Source organism: Terrapene carolina, unplaced genomic scaffold (assembly GCF_002925995.2).
Source record: "Terrapene carolina triunguis isolate 2854851 unplaced genomic scaffold, T_m_triunguis-2.0 Scaffold84, whole genome shotgun sequence".
NCBI classification, from domain to species: Eukaryota; Metazoa; Chordata; order Testudines; family Emydidae; genus Terrapene; species Terrapene triunguis.
Window position 1 is genome coordinate 39,023,376 of NW_020664435.1, and position 19,235 is coordinate 39,042,610.

General features: G+C 42.3%; 1 protein-coding gene across 1 annotated transcript in view; it reads left to right on the forward strand.

Annotated features, from left to right (window-relative positions):
• The window catches only part of PLXDC2 (plexin domain containing 2), a 254,133-nt gene extending 239,717 nt beyond the window's left edge, over window positions 1-14,416 (forward strand). Inside the window, exon 13 of the mRNA XM_029911008.1 lies at window positions 13,760-14,416. Coding sequence (XP_029766868.1) covers window positions 13,760-13,876 — 117 coding nt within the window. The 3' untranslated portion in view covers window positions 13,877-14,416. The remainder of the gene's footprint in view (window positions 1-13,759) is intronic.
• The last annotated feature ends 4,819 nt before the right edge of the window (window positions 14,417-19,235 follow it).

Here is a 19,235-nt window from a genome sequence, read left to right on the forward strand (position 1 = left end):
GGAGGCACGGGGCTGCCCGAAGCCGGTAGCGCTCGGGCAGCCCGGCTCTTAAACAGAGCCGAAGAGTCGGGGAGGAGCAGAGCCGCCATTTTCCCGGACATGTTCGGCTTTTTGGCAGTTCCCCCCGGACGGGGGTTTGACTGCCGAAAAGCCGGACATGTCCGGGAAAAAGAGGACGTATGGTAACCCTACTCCAGGCATGTCTTTACTCTGCTGAACTAAACCATGCATCACCAGCTATGCTGCTATCTATAGCCATGCTAGCAGGGCTTTGCAGGTATATACGCTACACACTGCCGAAAGAGGCATGCATTGTTGATGTACCCAAAGAGAGATTATGTGGGTGTAACTTACACAGAGAAGCCAAAGCAGGTATAAAGTACACATAGTTGTTTTCCCCGCCATACTTCCTTCTCCAGGCCCCCTAGTGTCTGAGCTACTTGAGTTCTCACCCCAGTTTTGTCACCTTTTCACTGCCTGAGTGGCACAAAGGGGACATAATCTGACTGAAACTGGACAGCTGAGAATTCCCCCAAAAGAATTCTTGACTGGTATAAAGCCAAATGAGTCCGCTCCTGTGCCATTCTCCTCTACCTTGGCAAGTGAGTGTAAGTAAAGCATGGCAACAGCAGAGTGGTATTCCCCTATCTCAGCTGGAGTACAGTGCTGCAGGAACCATGGCCAACTGTCATGAATTAGGTTTGGGTTTAGACTGTGTTATCTTACTTCAGGGCTGGTGCAGGGGCAGCTTGAGAATCAGGGAGCCATTATCAGCTCTCCATTACTGAGTGGATCTTTGCACAGGAGAGAATCTGGCCCCATTAGAATTACTTCATCAGGCTCTGTGTGCCAAATTCAGAAATTGTGTGTCTGTGTTGGTGAGAATTACACATTGATAAGTAGTTCTGAATCTAAGTAAATCTGATGGATTCGAAGTAACTGTAGAGGTAGTTTAGGTTGGTGTAAAGTTCACACTGAGGAAACCAAAAGGTGTACATTATCCCTATCTAGCTGTCCTGTGGTGACTAGGTAACAATCTCAGGGCAGACTGTTAAGAACCAGGGCACAAACCCCAAGTTGGTTGTGAGTTCTATACTTACATTTCACCAGCCAATTTTCAATTGTAAACTCCTCAAGTACTATAACAGCTTTAACATGGAGTCACAGGTAGTCCCCTTGGGAACCCCAATCTGTCTTGCCACCCAGATAAGCCTACCTTTGTGATACACCAAAAATCACAGCAATCACAGGTTACTGCCAGTGCCAAAGAATCAGTCACTTACCCCAGGTCAATTGCACCTTAGATCTCATACCAAAGGTAATGTTTGTAGGCAACCCTATAATAAACTATTTAAATTTTATTAAATAGGAAAAGGAAACGAGAATTATTTACAAGGTTAAAGCAGGTAAATGTACATACACAAATGAGTTACAATCTTAAGTTTCAAAAGGTAATAAAAGCACCTATAATAAGCAAGCTCTGTATTTCCTTTTGGGCTAACCCAGGCTAAGCAGCTGGGGATCATTTGCTTATGCCTAGAAAACCCTGCCTGCTAGAGTCCAAGCATCATAAAGATACAGCTCTTTCTTGTTTGTGGTTTTTATTCACTCCCCCCCCCCCCCCATGCTCTGAGCTGCAAACTCAGCTGATGGGAGGAATCCACTTGCACACCTTATCTTCATGGGGGTGGGAGAAGAGCAGAGCAACAAAGTCTTTTGTCCTCTTTAATGTTTCCCAATGATCATCAGGTGTTCATGGACCTTCCTTGTCAAGCAGCATGTAACATCTTCTGTTGGAGACCAACACTTTACACTAGTTGATGTCTCTCTCCTGTCTGGTGATTTACACAGTCACAGAGGCTTACACTACAAATGCTCAAGTATTACCTTATAAATGGGAAGCAGATGCTATAAGTGAGATTAATGCATTCAGCAACTCACAAGTATTCAGTAAAGACTAAACACTTTCTTATAAATCTAATACCTGTTTTAATTATATTAACACATAGGTGAGCCAGACTGATTCCAGCCATGTATTTGTCAATGTTCATTTGAGACATGGGGACCTTGGCATGATCTGTCACCTGGTCTGCCAGCATCACAATCTCTACTTTGACTCCCAATAGAATCACTTAGACTCAACTTTCAATTTGGTTTTCTCTGCCCCACTCTTACGTCCCACCCCACCCCACCTCAATTGGCTATTTGAAAGGAGACAACTGAAGAAAAAATAATATAATAATTGAAAAGCTAGTTTGCAGTATTTTTCTCGGTGTTGACTTTCAGATTTCTGGCCTTGATGGGCTTTTTGGGCTCCATCTGAGGTTCAACATTTTACATCTTTGTATATAGCAGCACATAGCAGATAAGTGCAATCGCACAGTGATAGGTAAGGATTTTTCTTACACTATTTCTAACAATGCAGTGATTTCACAGATGCTGCATAGCTCTTTAAAATAATGCAAAGTAAATAGGAGAAAGAGAATTGTAAGGCCAGATTCTCAGCTGGTCTAAATTGAAGTTGATGGAGCTATGTTTACATCAGCTGAGGATTTGGCCCATAATTTCCTTTTTTTTTTTTAGTCTGAAAATGGCCAGGCACCCCTGCTCATGAGCACTGTCATTGATCTAATTCTTCCCTGCACTGACAGATGCATTCCGCATCCTGAAACTAATGATTAAAAGAAAAAAGAACAAGTATAATTTTTCTGTTCTTTGAAAGTTCTACATTGTCCTGGCATTTTGAATACTGCTATTGATCTCATTGTTATTGCACTGCACTGACAATACATGTATTTCTTCAAGAGCTTATTCAGCTCAGCAGGAACCAGCAACTCAGCAGGGGAGACCCAGATCATGTCAGTTGGAAAATCTGTAAAATAAAGAATTATCACTGAAAATAAAAGTCAAAGGGGTAAGGAAAGAGGTGTCCAGTTTCTCATCATTCCGCAGCTGACTGCTTAGATGATCCTACCTGCTGCTGGTCCCTAAAGTTGCAGAAACTTTTTTTATAAGGAGAAGCATTTTAAATCAGAGAGGTTGATTTTGGAGAAGGATTTGTATCGAGTGAAAGAAAGAAATGAATCAGGTATTTTCATTGGTATCTCCATATCATCCGTTTGAATTGTACAGCTTGGGTCAATCTGTACTTTTAAATAATTTCTATTATGCATCCAATTCTTGTGGTGCCAGGCAAGTCATGTTACCTAGTTACTTGGAAGTAAGGTATATTGGAGACACAGTGTTTGCAGGCACTGGGTTGGACCTGATATCTCAATACCTGCTCATCTCTGACTGACATGTAGTCAAAAGAACTGGGCGTTTGGGGTTCGGAGGAAAAAACAGGTCGAGCTGGCACTAAAATTGCAAGTATTCAAAAAGTACTCAGATAACTCTGAGGGTGCAGATGATCCATAGAGCAATCCTGTTATGGCCCAGATCATCAGTGGTAGACAAGACCAGGCATTTGATTACTTGTCATGGGACAATGGAAGTCATGGATACCATAATTAAATATTAGTTTATTTGCATAAGGATGATATGGGATCTTGTTGATACTGTGTTAACATATGCCTTTATTTCTTAGTGGAAATTACAATTTATTTTAATTAATGTTGAAGACTGCAAAGCTGTCACAGATAATAGTTGTCTAATATTTAGTAAAAAGGAACATGATTTATATGTTCCTATTGAGAATGTACTAATATCGATTACTGTATACTAAGATCAAAATGTAATAGATTAATATAGTTTCTTCTTCCTTTCTTGGTTCATCGGGTAATTTTTTACTATCATTTTAAAGCTTTGGCACTCAATCCTGAGAGGTGTGAGGGATCTATATTTAAATATCTCTGCTTGTGAAACATAAACATCTGCTGTTGACAAAGACTGAAGTTCAGTCAAAAAGCCCATGAGCCCTTCTAATAAACTTTTCACTTGATGTTAGACATCTTTATAAGTCTTATCCACTGAGCTGGATAAGAATATGTGCCATAGACGACTTCATTGAATTGTATGAGATATAAATTTGTCAGAAACAGTGAAGGTGCCCTTTTAAAGTTAAAAAGAATGGTAGATATAGAATATAGAGCTAGGGAGGGCAGGGTTGCATTAGAAACGTGAACTTGAAAGATGCTCAGTACCCTCAACTTGCATGGATTTTAATGGGAGGTGACAGTGCTATGTCGCTCTGAGAAGACCTTCAGGACTTTGCAGGATCAGGCTCTTATACTGATGTAAATCAGAGTAACTCTATTAAAGTCAATTATACACATGTAAAATAGTCATGGGAGGAGACTTAAATCCCCATGAATCAAGGTGAGACCACATGATGAAGTTGATAACTGGTTAGGGATGAAACTGCACAGCAGACTCGTTGGCAGGGCCGGCTCCAGGCACCAGCCCACCAAGCATGTGCTTGGGGCGGCACCTGGAGGGGGGCGGCGTGGCGCTCCGGCCCGAGAGTGGGGCCGCGACTGGGCTTGCCGCCCTCCCCCCCGGCGCTCTGGCCGCCGGGGAGAGCGGAGCCACGGCCGGGCTCGCCGCTCTCCTCCCAGCGCTCTGGCCGCCGGGGAGAGCGGAGCCCCGGCCGGCTCGCCGCCCTCCCCCCGGCGCTCTGGCCGCCGGGGACAGCGGAGCCATGGTGCGCTCGTCGCCCTCCCCCCGGCGCTCTGGCCGCCGGGGAGAGCGGAGCCCCAGCCGGGCTCGCCGCCCTCCCCCCGGCGCTCTGGCCGCCGGGGAAAGCGGAGCCCTGGCCGGGCTCTCCGCCCTCCTCCCGGCGCTCTGGCCGCTGGGGAGAGCGGAGCCCCGGCCGGGCTCGCCGCCCTCCTCCCGGCGCTCTGGCCACCGGGGAGAGCGGAGCCGCGGCGGGCTCGCCGCCCTCTCCCTGCCGCTCCGGCCGCCAGCGGAGCCTCGGCGGGCTCGCCGCCCTCCCCCTGGCGCTCCAGCCGGTCGGGGAGAGCGGGCCCCCGGCCAGGCTCGGCGCCCTCCCCTGCTGCACTCCCTGCGGGGCGGGGAGGGGGCGGCGGGAGGCTTTTTTGCCTGGGGCGGCAAAAAAAACAGAGCCGGCCTTGCTCGTTGGGATTTGGTGCTGGTAGGATGATACTATTAAAGCAAAAGGCAAGTTTTGCTAGTAGTTTACAGGCTTCTGAGTACAGGAAATGGAAAGAGACATGATTGTAATGGCAAAAACAACGAGGAGTCCTTGTGGCACCTTAGAGACTAACAAATTTATTTGGGCATAAGCTTTCGTGGGCTATAACCCACTTCATCAGATGCACGGAGTGAAAAAAAGTAGGCAGGTATAAATATACAGCACATGAAAAAATGGGAGTTGCTTTACCGAGCGGAGGGTCAGTGCTAACGGGGCCAATTCAATTTGGGTGGATGTGGCCCATTCCCAACAGTTGACAAAAAGGGGTGAATATCAACAGAGTGAAAATTACTTTTTGTAGTGCTAACGAGGCCAATTCAATCATGGTATATGTGGCCCATTCCCAACAGTTGACAAGAAGGTGTGAGTATCAACATAGGGAAAATTATTTTTTGTAGTGACCCCAGGGCCGGCTCTAGGCACCAGCCAAACAAGCTGGTGCTTGGGGCGGCACATTTTTAGGGGCGGCATGGCCGGCGCCAGAATGCCGCCCCTAAAAATGTGCCGCGGCCGCCCTAGCTCACCTCCGCTGCTGCTGCCTGGGAGGGAGGGGGAGATCCCGAGCGGCCGCGGCGCGCGAAACAGCCATTTCACGCGCCGCTGCTCCCCCTCCCTCCCTCCCTCCCTGGCTTGAGGCCTGGGAGGGAGGGGGAGGAGCGGCGGCCGCTCGGAGTCTCCCCCTCCCTCCCAGGCTCTGAAACCTGGGAGGATGGGGGAGCTCCCGAGCGGCCGTTTCGCGCGCCACTGCTCCCCCTCCCTCCCAGACTTGAGAGCCTGGGAGGGAGGGGGAGGAGCGGCGCCCGCGCCGCGGCCACTCGGAGTCGCCCCCTCCCTCCCAGGCTCTCAAATCTGGGAGGGCGGGGGAGATCCCGAGCGGCCGTTTCGCGCGCCGCTGCTCCCCCTCCCTCTCAGACTTGAGAGCCGGGGAGGAGCGGCGCCCGCGCCGCGGCCGCTCGGAGTCTCCCCCTCCCTCCCAGGCTCTCAAACCTGGGAGGGAGGGGGAGATCCTGAGCGGCCGTTTCACGCGCCGCTGTTCCCCCTCCCTCCCAGGCTTGAGAGCCTGGGGGGAGGAGGCAGGGCTGGGGATTTGGGGAAGGGGCGGAGTTGAGGCGGGGCCGGGGGGGGCGGCCAAAATTGTTTTTGCCTTGGGCGGCAAAAATCCTAGAGCCAGCCCTGAGTGACCCAGCCACTCCCGGTCTTTATTCAGGCCTAATTTGATGGTGTCAAGTTTGCAAATTAATTCCAGTTCTGCAGTTTCTCATTGAAGTCTGTTTTTGAAGTTTTTTTGTTGAAGAATGGCCACTTTTAAGTATCCCATCTTTTCATGTGTTGTATATTTATACCTGCCTACTTTTTTTCACTCCATGCATCTGATGAAGTGGGTTCTAGCCCATGAAAGCTTATGCCCAAATAAATTTGTTAGTCTCTAAGGTGCCACAAGGACTCCTCGTTGTTTTTGCTGATACAGACTAACATGGCTGCACCTCTGAAACCTTATGATTGTAATGGAGATTTTCCTTGAATAGTTTTCTGACACTGTAACAGGCCTCACTGCATAGGATTGTACTATTTTTGTAGTCCGCAGTGTACAGTTGTAGAGTATGGTACATGTCACCAAACTACTCTCCACAGATAATATTATCCACAGATAATACAAACTTATTTTGCAGAATCCCGAAAGGAAATGTAAAAAAAGAATTATTAAGAATTGCAGCAAACTAACAATGAAGCACAGTGCTCAGTATGCTTCATTATAATTATTATAAATGAATTCCTGTCACAGGTGAAATGTACCATACCATTGACTGATCTTTCATAGAGATTATATGGATCTTTATAAGGGATAACAATATGTTTCTCAGTTCCTTCAGGAGGCCAGGGAAAGCAGTCATTAAATGCCAGTACTCCCATATTATAGTGCTTGTACTCTATCTAAAAATGATTATATGCCAGTGAGCACATCTGTTCAGTCCTTCTATAATCGATCTTCTCCTACATCACTTATCCCCTAATCTTTATATTCCTATGGCATCTGCACAGTAGACTTTTCCCTCCTTCCCTTTCCTTTTTCTGGCTCACATTCAGTGCATTTCTTTCTTCTTGTTTTATATATATTTAAAACCATCTAAAACATCTTCTATTTATTTTGAAGCAGTTTCTTTACTGAAACACAGAAATGATTGTTTCCTTTGTTTTCAGGATAAAATTGGTTAGAAATCCTGACTGAATTCTAGGCGGTAAGGAAGTAAAGTCATTTATAATTTTCTGCAGAACTCTCAACTGAATTGCAGTTGTTTGTTCAGCTCAAAGCTATGTACTATATTATTTTATAGTTATGTCATCAGTGGTTCTGTGGATAACTATAGATGGGAAGCCTTGTTGGCAATAGAAAATCCATCACGCCTCTTTAAATGGTGTCTGGTTGTTCAGAGTGAGTCTGAAGATTGAAACCAAAGGTTTGTTTGCCTTTTCCTCCCTTGTAGAACTATACCAGAGGTAAATGTCGTTTACTAGAACCCTTTTCATGAAACTCAGCCAATCAGATTACATTTCTAGATGGCACTAATTTATTTGAGAATCTGCTGGAGGGTTCAGTTTGGGACATGTTTGGGGTTCTTTTAAACACATAACTCTGCAACTGAAAATCAGCTTATTTAAAGCTGACCTGCAAGGATTTCATAAAAGTCCCTCAATTCGGTATGTGTTGAATGCCCTCAGTTGCCAAACTAATTGGGGCATTCAGCTCATTACAAGCTCTATCTCTCAGAAAGCAGCTTCCTGGGTCTCCTGCATTTCCTGAACTAAGCAGCCAAGCTCCTAAAGTGGATGTAGATCCTTCTGTGCTTGACTGAAATTCTGTCAGTGAAGAAAGAATGCTACAGGGGCATATTTGTTTGCATGCCATATTTCTTCGTGGCTGATAACTCCATTCTAATGCCCAGCCAGGAATAAGAGTGGTGCCCTGAGGCCCAGGATTAGCCCAAATAAAAAGGTGGTGAGGGGAATAGTGCTACCTACTGGGATAAGCCTGGAGACCTCCTAGTACAATAATAACAATAAGGGAAGAAGCCCCAAACTTCCACTCTAGTACTTCTGTCGGGAAACACCTCACCTCTTAAAAAGGAGACAGGCAAAACCCATCCTGTCACTGCTCCAGGGTCTGCATAAAGATGTTTATTCTAGGCTAAGGGCAGCAGGAACTCCAGCAGACTGCCTGGTCCCAAGGAGTGGTGCAATGGATGGGTCCATCACAGGGAGTTTGAGCTTGGAAATGTCATTTCATAAATTATCCTGCTCTGGAACTATTTCTCTTTTTACCTTTATGGCCTTCCACAGGGAACCAACCTCTTTCCTCACATATGGCAGGTCATTCTTCTGCACACACAGTATCCATGGCCTTCTGGGGCTTGCAAGACTGAGGGTATTTTCCTCTAGCAGATTTGCTTAGGAAGATAATCTTGGGACCCATTTCTGGAAGATTCACTCATGTGAGAAAAATCCCAGTGAATTCAGTTGCAATACACTTTCTACTTACAGAACAGCAGTTCAGAAAATAGCCTCAAAAGGTTTCAAATTCTAAGGAAAGAAACATGTTTTCTACCTTCAAGAGGGAGAGGACAAGAACTAAGGAATTAATCTAAATATCTCCCTCCCGTCTCCCCACCCCAATTTGTTTGTTCCTTGTTCTACTTGAGAGAGAGCAAATGCAGAGAATTCATTATGCTCTTCCTGGGCTGCTGTGGTAGCTTGAGGAGCTTCAAATCCCATGATACCCATTAAGTTACTTTTAGTTTTATCAATTAAAACTGTAATATCTCTACAGTTTTATCTGGGTCAGCAACAAAGTCAAGTGAATCAGTAGCTTGTCAATGTTCTGTTTTCAAAGACTAGATCATACCACATACACACATACAAAAAACGACAGCAACAACAACAAAAACCCCAGTGTATGTTATTAGCAATGTAAAACCTGACAAGGTAGCATACAAATATTTCTCTGACCTCTGGCATGAAAAGAATCTTCACGGAGTTTGAACTCTGGTGTTTGAAGATGACCTTCAGATTTATTTGTTTGTTTGTTTCTGGGGCAACGGCTGACATTTACGCTTTATCCCATGTTAGGTGAACTGATGCATTTTTCATCAAAAGGAAAGGCCAATTAAAAAGTATGTTGCCCGTAGACAGCAGAGCTAAAAATGGTAAAATCAGGTTGGCATTGGTAGTAAAAGAAGGAGCCAAAAACTAACCTTGGTTACATCTTCAAATAAAATTGGAGAACATCTTAATACATTAAAACTTAGATCATCCTTAGTCACTGTCTTCTGAGACTCTGTTTCTAATTATTTTTCCCTACTGGTTTTCCATTGGTTTTTCATTTTCTCTTTTCATTAGAGACGTATCAGGTCAAATTCTGTTCTAATTTATAATGGTGTAAGTCTAGAATAACTTCATTGGGTTTAATCAAATTAATCTGGATTTACACCAGTGAATCTGAGAACAGGATTTGATGCCTCTTCGTTAGCAATAACCTAACTGTCCTTTTTAATCTTTAAAACAATCTGAATCCAGTATACATGGAAAGTCTAAAAAAATTTGCAATGGGCTGAGTTTCCTTATTAGGGAAAACATGTCCTTTCAAAAGGACAGCACTATACATTCCTACTTTTAATATTGCGAGGTTTTACACTAAGAAGCCATAGATTTTAAATTAACTGTCAAATAAAATTTAACATTGCACACCTCAAAAGCACACCTGACGCTAGAAGGGGGGTGGGGGAGAGCAGCAGCTTTTGTAGTATAGCTGCATGACAGTGATCCCCATGTAAGCCTTTCTTTGTGCCCTACCACCAATGTCCTCACAGTTACAGTCTTTTTGAGATTGGAATTCAGCAGTCCCTGAGAAATTCTTTAGCTAATCCTGCTCTAAATTAGCTTCACTAATCCCAATATAATGTAACAGCAGCGGGTGTTCAGTGGTTCTTAGCACAGATTGTCTCTGCCATCAAATATACTAAACAGCAAGAAGCACAGTAACACGACAGCAAAAGGAGATATTTAGAGGAATTTATTTTCAGGACAGGAAAAGTAAAAAGATCTTGTGGTCAGAACAGAGTTTTCCTCACAGTCAAGTAGGAATCTGAGAAAAAGCCATTTAAGCTGTGTCTCGGTCTTAAAATGAAAATATAAAATGGAACTGATTTTCTTTCCTCATCCTTCTGTTTTCCTCGAGCACTATTGGAATGTTTGCTGTGTAATTCAGCAGTCCCCTAAAGCTGACTGCTACTTTATGTAGTAGCTTTGAAGAGGAAACAATAGGTAATTAATAGCATATTTACTTAGGCCAAAATTTTCAGAAGTGACTAATGACGTTGGGCACTTAATTTGAGATACCTTGAAGGGGCTGCTTTTCAGAAAGTACTGAGCAATCAGCCTTTGAAAATCAGCATCCTTAAATATGCATCAGCTTGGGCACCTAAAAATTGAGCCCCATAAGCACTAGTTACTTTTGAAAATGTAGGGCTTAGAAGTGTCTTTCATCTCAGAAGGCGTTATAGATATACAGGAATCTCATTTCATCTACCACTGAAATGTATCCACTTCACTTGGCTGGTTCTTGGCTGCTCCTTAAAGAACTGATCTAGTTCCCGATGAAGTCAATGGAAAAAAATTCTGTGGGAGCTGGATGAGGTCCTAACAGTACAAAACACATTAGGATGGTTGGAATGAAGATACTACAGCTATTTGAAATGGCTGCAGGGAAACTTACTCAGGCAGAATGTAGTTGTCTGGCTATATCGAAAGAAGTACCAGAGACATTTGTTATGGTTTTAATCAGGCTGCAATTTTATTATTAGATGTCTGGGATGTCTTCCACCAGCCCCCACTCTTTTTCCATCCAGGTCACCACCACCCCTCGTAGCAGGTTTAAGGTGGACTATGAGAAAGGGGACTTGGCTCCCTACCATACCATTCATAGGATCCCCAAACCCTCCACCCTATTCCATTCCTTTAATCAACACCTCCTTTTTAAATCCTTTACCAGGCCATTTATCTGATCACTGTATACCTTTCCTATGGAGTACCTGCACTGGACAACCGCCACAAGGAGGTGCCAGCAATTAGCTTGGCTGCTTCCCCCACCAAACCCAGTCGGGTTCCCAGACATCTTCCACTGCCCTCTTTTATATTGGCCAAAACCAAATCAGCACCCAAGCCTGGCAGGGGAACCCCATCCTCCCTGAATAATTCTGGTGCACCAGGTTGCAAAATAGCTGAGCCTCTTATGACCCGTGGGAATTTGGCCACTACCTTGTTCAGATCCTCTTCACCTTATCCAACCAGGTGGTGCCCCATGGCTCCCTGCCAGACCATGCGTTAATGCATGTCTGACTACACAATTTTTACACCTGGCAAAATTCAAGGATCAGTACTTCATCTATTTGAAACTGCTACAGGGGAAATTAATCAGGCTGAATGTAGTTATTCAAATTGGAATTTTAGTCTCTTGGAAACCCAGGTAAGAGTGCCAGAATTTGGCTCTAAGGACTGATATGAAACAGAAATATCTGTTGTATTAATATAGATGGAATATATGGGCCCAAAGAGTCAAAGGTGTTAACATGATCCTGAAATGGCCCAATATCAAACATTTTTAAACAAGGTTCGGGCATAATACCATGGCAAACACATCATCAAAACTCTTTTTAACCTTTTATAAAAGGTACAGAAGAAGAAGGATAAACAGTTAAAGCATTTGAAATGTAAAGTATTAAGTAAGGCTTTCATTTTAACAACATCCCTTGTTCCCTTTCTTTTTGGCTGGAAAGAGTCTTTTGAAGTAAAAACACTTTCTTTAAAAGTCTCTTAGATGGTATTAAAGATGGTAATAACTGTTCTCTTGGGAAAAAGAAAAGAAGTTAGTTGAGATGAGCCAGAGCTGTTGTTGGTAAAGTCCAATCCTGTTTCCTAGAAGACAAAACAAGACAAACACGCACAAGACGAGAGAAGAAGATAGAAAATAACAGCTTCCATCTCTGTTGAATGTTGATTCATTTGCAGCCTCACAGCACAGTCTTATCAAACACTCTGAGACCTGGCAAACTTGTCACAGCCTTGGCTGTTTAGGGCATTGCGTTTAGCTCCCTCTTTCTAGTCACAGACTCACAGCAGTATTGCAAAATATGCAGTCTTGGCTGGCTAAGCCAGACTTTTGTTAGACAAAAGGAAAAAGGAGAGGGATAGGAAAGAAAAAATAGTGGGGAGGAAAAAGAACACATGGGGCGCAAGGGTTAGACATAGTCTCACATCCCAGGTGGTGACTGAGATTTAGCTGGAGCCAGAAGTGAAGGTAGTGATGTCATCTGGGTCCCTCTCTCTGGCCCAGTCTGATCAGAATATCTTTCAGGATTAGGACAAAGACAGTTTGGGGTCCCCAGAGATGGTGGGGTTTACAGTCATGATGATGAAGCTCGCTCCTTCCCCTTAGTCTCATTTTTCCGTCAGCCAATGTTGCATAACCAGCTTTCCCCCCCTCCGAAAAAATCTCCTTTTGAGGACACCAAAAGGGAGCAATGGGTGGAATAGCCCATCCCGCTCATTATTTTGTCCACCAGTTAGGCCTAATTTCCAAAATGCCAATTTTGGTTAATTGATTTCCGGTCTCACATGGTTTTTGTTTACCAAGCAAGATCTTAACACGGTCCTTGAATTATATCAGCAGGCCATTTTGTTTGGATTAATTCAGTCTTTCTGTCTTACTTTTGCACTTTTTCCCATCAGCATTCGTTGTGCTAGATTATTGTGACACTTCATAAACTTTTATCTCCTTTCCCACAGTTAGGCTCACAATTAGGGTACATTTATAGGCTCAAGAATCACAACATGTCACATTGCAACCTGGACTCCACCTTTCTGCAGTGGAAGAGAGACCATTCAGCGGGACTGTGTAATATACTGCACCACAGAGTAGAGCTTGATGGCAACTCTCTATGCAGGACTATGAAAGGAGGCATTGTGGGCAGGCCTGGGAGTGGGTTGATTGGCCAGTGACTCTGTGCACAGTGAAGATCTACCAAAACCCCAGATGGAGGGGGAGGAGACAGCAGGCAACACTAGCTCATCTTCCCAGGACTAGTAGCCCCTGCTGGGCTGCTTGAGAATGCCAGGCTTTCCTTATGAGTCTAGAAGGAAGGATTAACTTCTTCAGCTCTAGTCATCTACCCAGGGCCGGCTCCAGGGTTTTGGCTGCCCCAAGCAGCCAAAACAAAACAAACAAACAAAAAAGCCGCGATCGCGATCTGCGGCGGCAATTCGGCGGGAGGTCCTTCGCTCCGAGCCGGAGTGAGGGACCATCCGCCGAATTGCCGCCGAATAGCTGGATGTGCCGCCCCTCTCTGGAGTGGCCCCAAGCACCTGCTTGACAAGCTGGTGCCTGGAGCCGGCCCTGCATCTACCCCTTCCCCACAGCTCCCAAAACGGCCTACAGTGTTAGCCAATTGGATTTTAGTATCAAGGCAAATGAAATTATAAGGTACTTTTAAACACGTGCTTTTTTGTTGTTATCCCTTACATATTCTAAAAAGGATTTTGTTGTTGTTTCTTTTCTAGCGCCGCCCAAGCAGATGGCCTGCAATGAAATTTCGAAGAGGCTCAGGACATCCTGCGTATGCTGAAGTGGAACCAGTTGGAGAAAAAGAAGGCTTCATTGTATCAGAGCAGTGCTAAAATTTCTAGGACAAGAGCACCAGTACTGGTCTACAGGTGTAAGACATTTACTTTGCCTCTCTTTAAAGAAAAGGAGGCCTGAGCTGCTGTAGCTGTAAAGAAAGAAGATTGTTGGATAAATCTTGTCCAAGAAGAAAAAACGATTTAGGATACCAGATTACCACTGCGCTGTAGTTTTCTTAGTGGATTGACATACAATAGTTCATTCAGAACACCCTGAGTGGACATCTACAGTCTCAGAAATGTGGCACAAATGCCATGTTATTGGCTTAGGTATGGGGTTGCATAAGAATCAAAAAATATAATAAAGCTTTAGTTCATCAGGGTGCTACCCTTTTGTTCAAGCATTCTTCTCTGGTGTCTCAAAGATAAACTGTGTTACAAATCTGTAACCCTTTCATGCAAAGAGCAAAGGTCAGTTTTGACAAGGTTGCTAAGAAAATCAATTCAATGCAGGTAAAAAATAAGCAATTTTCTATACTTCTACAAATGAATGTGGAATACAATTCTGAGTGTTCAATGCCAAACTAATATAACCAAGTGAGTGAGTGAGTTACAGTACAACATATATTCTTTCCAGGAGTAGTAGAATGTTTCTTGTACTTTGTTGGTTAATATCCCTTAAACAAGCCATGATAAAGAATTATAAAGTTAGCACAAGGCGGTTAGAAAAAATAGCTGGGAGTTTTCACTATGGTGAAATTGGGCTGTATAATTGGAGTTCATGGTGAAATTGGACTAATTTTCAGTTTCAATGTTCACTAAACAATTAATTATTGGATTTGTTTTAAGGGATGCCGCTTCCATTTCCAAACAGTGGGCTGAAATGAAGGCAACAGATGCTTTTGGCTGATGCTGGCAGAAATCAACATAGACCATTTCTCAGAAAATGTGATGAAAAAATGTTAAGATTTTAAACAAATGGATTTTTATCCTCATTGTGAGTCCTTCCCGAGAAGCATTGCAGATTCCAGTGCACCCCTCCCAGAAATACAGATTCAAAGTGTTGCAGAACCCTGCTGATTCATTCAGTGATTTCGTTTAACACACATAGTAGTTGCATAAATATATATATAAATATATTTTTTTTTATAGCTAACACAAGGCAGGCTCTTGTGGCTGTTAAGACTGCATTTTTGTCATCCAGACGGAGGAAATGGATTGCATTACTGCATATTTCCACTGAGTTGTAAAATAATCCTTAATATTAGAATATTTTTATGTTGCTTAGGGATGGTGGTTCGTTTAGTTGCAGTGCCATAACTTTTCTGCATACTGGAGCCACGTTTCCTTTAATATCAACCCTTTTCCTCCCGGACTAGGGAAAAACAATATGATAAATTCCCAGTGAAAAGAAAAGATATTCCTTTGGGTGGAAAGGGGTTAATATACACTGAGCTACTAAACTTTTCAATTCAGGTATTGTATGTACATTTCATTGTGATCTTTCACTTTCAAATCTTTTACACACTGTACAAGCAGAGGCCCTTGAAGCATTTTAAGGTACAGTATTCAACATTTGCAGTTTTAGGTCTCAAGTAATTTAGCCACCTTGTAGTTACAACCTTAATTAATCAGTTATTTACATTTCTTGTCAATGCTTGTATGGTCTAAATTTGTTTACTTAACTCTGTTTTAAAAATAACATGATTTTTACTTGTTATTTTCTTCAGTAAATAATACAATACTGTATTTTCTGTATTCATTCTTTATTCTATGTAACACACATTTTACAGTCGGTTTTAAATCATCCACTGTGCGTTTGAAATGTTCCAAATCTAACCACTATTAATTTGAAACTGCTAAAAACCACATCTTGAGGTCTGCTGAAAATCTTGCCGCGATCACTCTTTTATATTTGTGTGGCTCTACCAACACCTATTTCTGATGGGGGAGGGTTTAACGTACTGGCTATTAATTCAGATAGCAATAATCAAATATATGCACATACCTATCTGGTGACACTAATTTTTAAAATAAAACACATAACAGTGCACATAATTAAAAAAAAAAAAAACTTCCGGGGTCTGATACTTATGATCAGTTTTTCTATCTTATTACAAGTAAATTTGCAATCATCAGCTAGAATCTATTGGCCTAATAAAACAATTACAGAACTCGCACTTGTGATTTTTGAAGCATGATGCCCTCACCAGTTAAAATAAATGTTATTCCAGATCACATCATGACATATCAGCCAACATATAAATGTTGTGAATCTGACTGAAGAGTATCCACATGATGCTGCACTATGTTTGGTTGTCTAAATATTCATGTAAGTAAAGACTACTCACAGAACTCTGGGTTTGAAGGCTGAAGCATTGGCTTAGTAATACAAGTTGGATTAAGTTTTACTTATGAATGTTTTACAGAGTAAACAGTGGAGCTGGCTGAATAATACTGATCATGTTATTTGTGGGTTTCATGATTTTTTTTCATGGTCAACAAATTTTTCTGTTTTCATTCCTATCCCCTTTATAGAGCTGGATGAACAGTTTGTGATAATTCACAAATAAACATACATTTGATGACATTTCTTAATTGAAATATTCATGCTTTTTTTTCCTCTCTTTGTCCATCCCTGGTAAATTGGTGACAGATTTCACTGAATGGCTGACATATAAGAAATATCTTAATAGAGTTGATTTGGCTTTCCCATACTTCTATGTACTTGGTTATACCATGATTAGTTGCTGGATTTATTCAATAGGCATATTCCTGTGTCCGAAGAGAACTGATGTCTGAAGGGAAAAAACTCCTGCATACCTGTAGAAACCAATAGTGTCTCATCAGTGTCTGCTTTGATATATTCTGTAGTATGTTCCATTTATCCCAGTGGGTGGAGGTAATTAAGTAATCTGTTGCTGTTTTATGATTCCATCTGCTTTTCTACATTTTTAAAAATTAAAAATGATACAAATGTGATTCTTTGCTCCAGCAGTTGTAATGAAATATCAGAAGCAGCAAAGAAGTCTATTGTTATCACTTTATAAAATGTAACATTGATTGATCCAGGTGTCCCTCTTCATGACAATCCAAAAGAAATTCCAGCCTGATAGCGGTGGAACAATGGCTTCACTAACATTCTCCCTGGTCCTTAGTCTTAGCGTACTTCAAAATTATTCATCTAGGTAATTGTTTATTTAAAGTGCCATTTATTGTAGCAGTTACTGTATCTCATAGCCCATTTCTCTATGCACAGGTATTTGCATACAAATAAGTGTTGAAGTGATTAGAAAACTTTCACAAAATTAGCCTTTCCTATTTTTTCTAGATTTAGTAGAAGTGTGCTTTTAAGTCTAATGCCCCCAATGAAATTATGAAATTTTCTGCTGCAGATTACAGAAAAAAGGCACTTTCCAGAAAAAAAATTTCAAACTACTTTGCCAAATGGCACCTTAGACTCTCAGTAAAATAAGTCAATGAACTAGATACATATATTACACACCGAAAATATTTGTTAAAAGAACACTATTAAGGTTGCAAAGCAAAGCACTCACAAGTTGCCTGTGCAACCTAAATTTAACCCCTTATTATCTTGCATTATGATACAGTGTTTAGTTACATGGCTGCATATTAGTTTTTCTATAGGACTCCTGCCTCATTCAGTGATGGGGGTTATTTTCTTTTCTCCTCATTGTTCAATTTGTTGCCCCAGGTCTTATTTATTCTGTGCTATTCAAGTCCTGCTCTGAAGACAGAATGATTAATTTCCTCGTGGGCTTTTCATTTGTATCCCATAGGGCTAGCTTGCCTTTATTATATTCAGCAGTAAAGCAAGGAACCTACAGGCCTGTATCCTTTAAGCCATTTAAATAATACTGGGTCTGATCTTGGGACAAGAACCTGTCAACCCTCAAAGTGATAACGAGGAATTCTTAAGTAATCTATATAATAAATACATAATCTATAGATCAGGCTACACGATGGTGCACACCACTTTAGCATCGGAGTGCTTCACAAACATTAATTCATTTAGTTTCACAATAGCCCTGTGAGGTGGGGGTGGCATTATTCTCATTTTAAACCTTGGGAACTGAGGCACAGTGAGATTGAGTTTCAACAAATGTTGGGTGCCCAATTTGAGTCACCTAGGACCTGATTTTTCAGAGGACTTAGCATTATAAAGCACTTTATGCATTCAAAGTACAGGTCTCACTGACTTTAGTTGCAGTTGTGAGTGTTCAGCACGTCTACAAAGAAGAGCCCAGGATATCAAAGTGGGCATCCAGAAAATGAGGAACACACAATCAGTGACCACATATGAAAAGTCTGGTAGAAATGACTTGTCCAGCATTCCATAGTAACTCTGTGGTTAGAGTTAGAGACAGGCATAGAATGCAATTCTCTAGGTTAGCATTCAGCTGGTTTAACCCCTCCTTTCTCTTATTACAATCCAACACTCTGCAACAAATGAGGCAGGAGTTCTGCACCCAACAGCCTCCTTCACTACACAGCACTAGTTCAGCCTTTGGGCAGGTCTATCCCGGCATTTTCTGACTGAGTGATTGCCTTTGCTTGAAATTTAAAAATGTTTCTTAACTCTGTGTGTGTGCTTGGGTGCATGTGACAAGCAAACTGAAAAAACAGATTCTATCATGTGGCATCATATCAAACCGTGAGTCATCAACAGAGACCTTTTGATCGAGCACAGCAACCTTGGCCACTGGACCTAACCAAGCAACTGACAGTAGTAGTAGGTAATCATCCTCTCTGTGAACCAACGCTAGATGGGGATGAGAGAGCCCAGGGCTAGAGCATGCTCAGTGCAGATGGAATTGTTACAGAATTTAGTTGCAATGTTCAAGCAGGTCTCTACTGAACATATGCGAATTAAGATTTTTTTCAAAGGTTTAGAACATGGCCAAATTTGGGCAGATTTTCACAGGGATGCAAAAAGCTGGCTAGCTCACTTTCACGGCTCTATCTTTTCCTTTAAAAAAGAATAAGGAAGGGGAAATCACTGCTTAGATCCATTTTTTCTTCTTTTCCTATTCTGTTGGTTCTAATCCTAGCCACAGTTTTCAATTTGGCAAACCTTTCCTTAAATCAGCTTGTCTCTCCTTATCGGCTTTAGTAAGTGCCCAGTGGTATATTTGCTTTTGTAAAATAAGTGCCCCAAAAGATCTGACAATACTATTTGAAGGAAAAGACAATATAGGGATGCTTTAAAAAATCTGCATATTTCTGCATTTTTAAAAGCCGCTAGCCTTATTTTTAATCTTCTTAAAAGCAACTATAATGGTCTGTGGAGTATATAAACAAATTCTAAAGATGATACTACAGTGTATGCACTATATACCACTCTTCTGAAATATATGTATCATCAGTGCTATATAATATAATTAGCCATCATTTT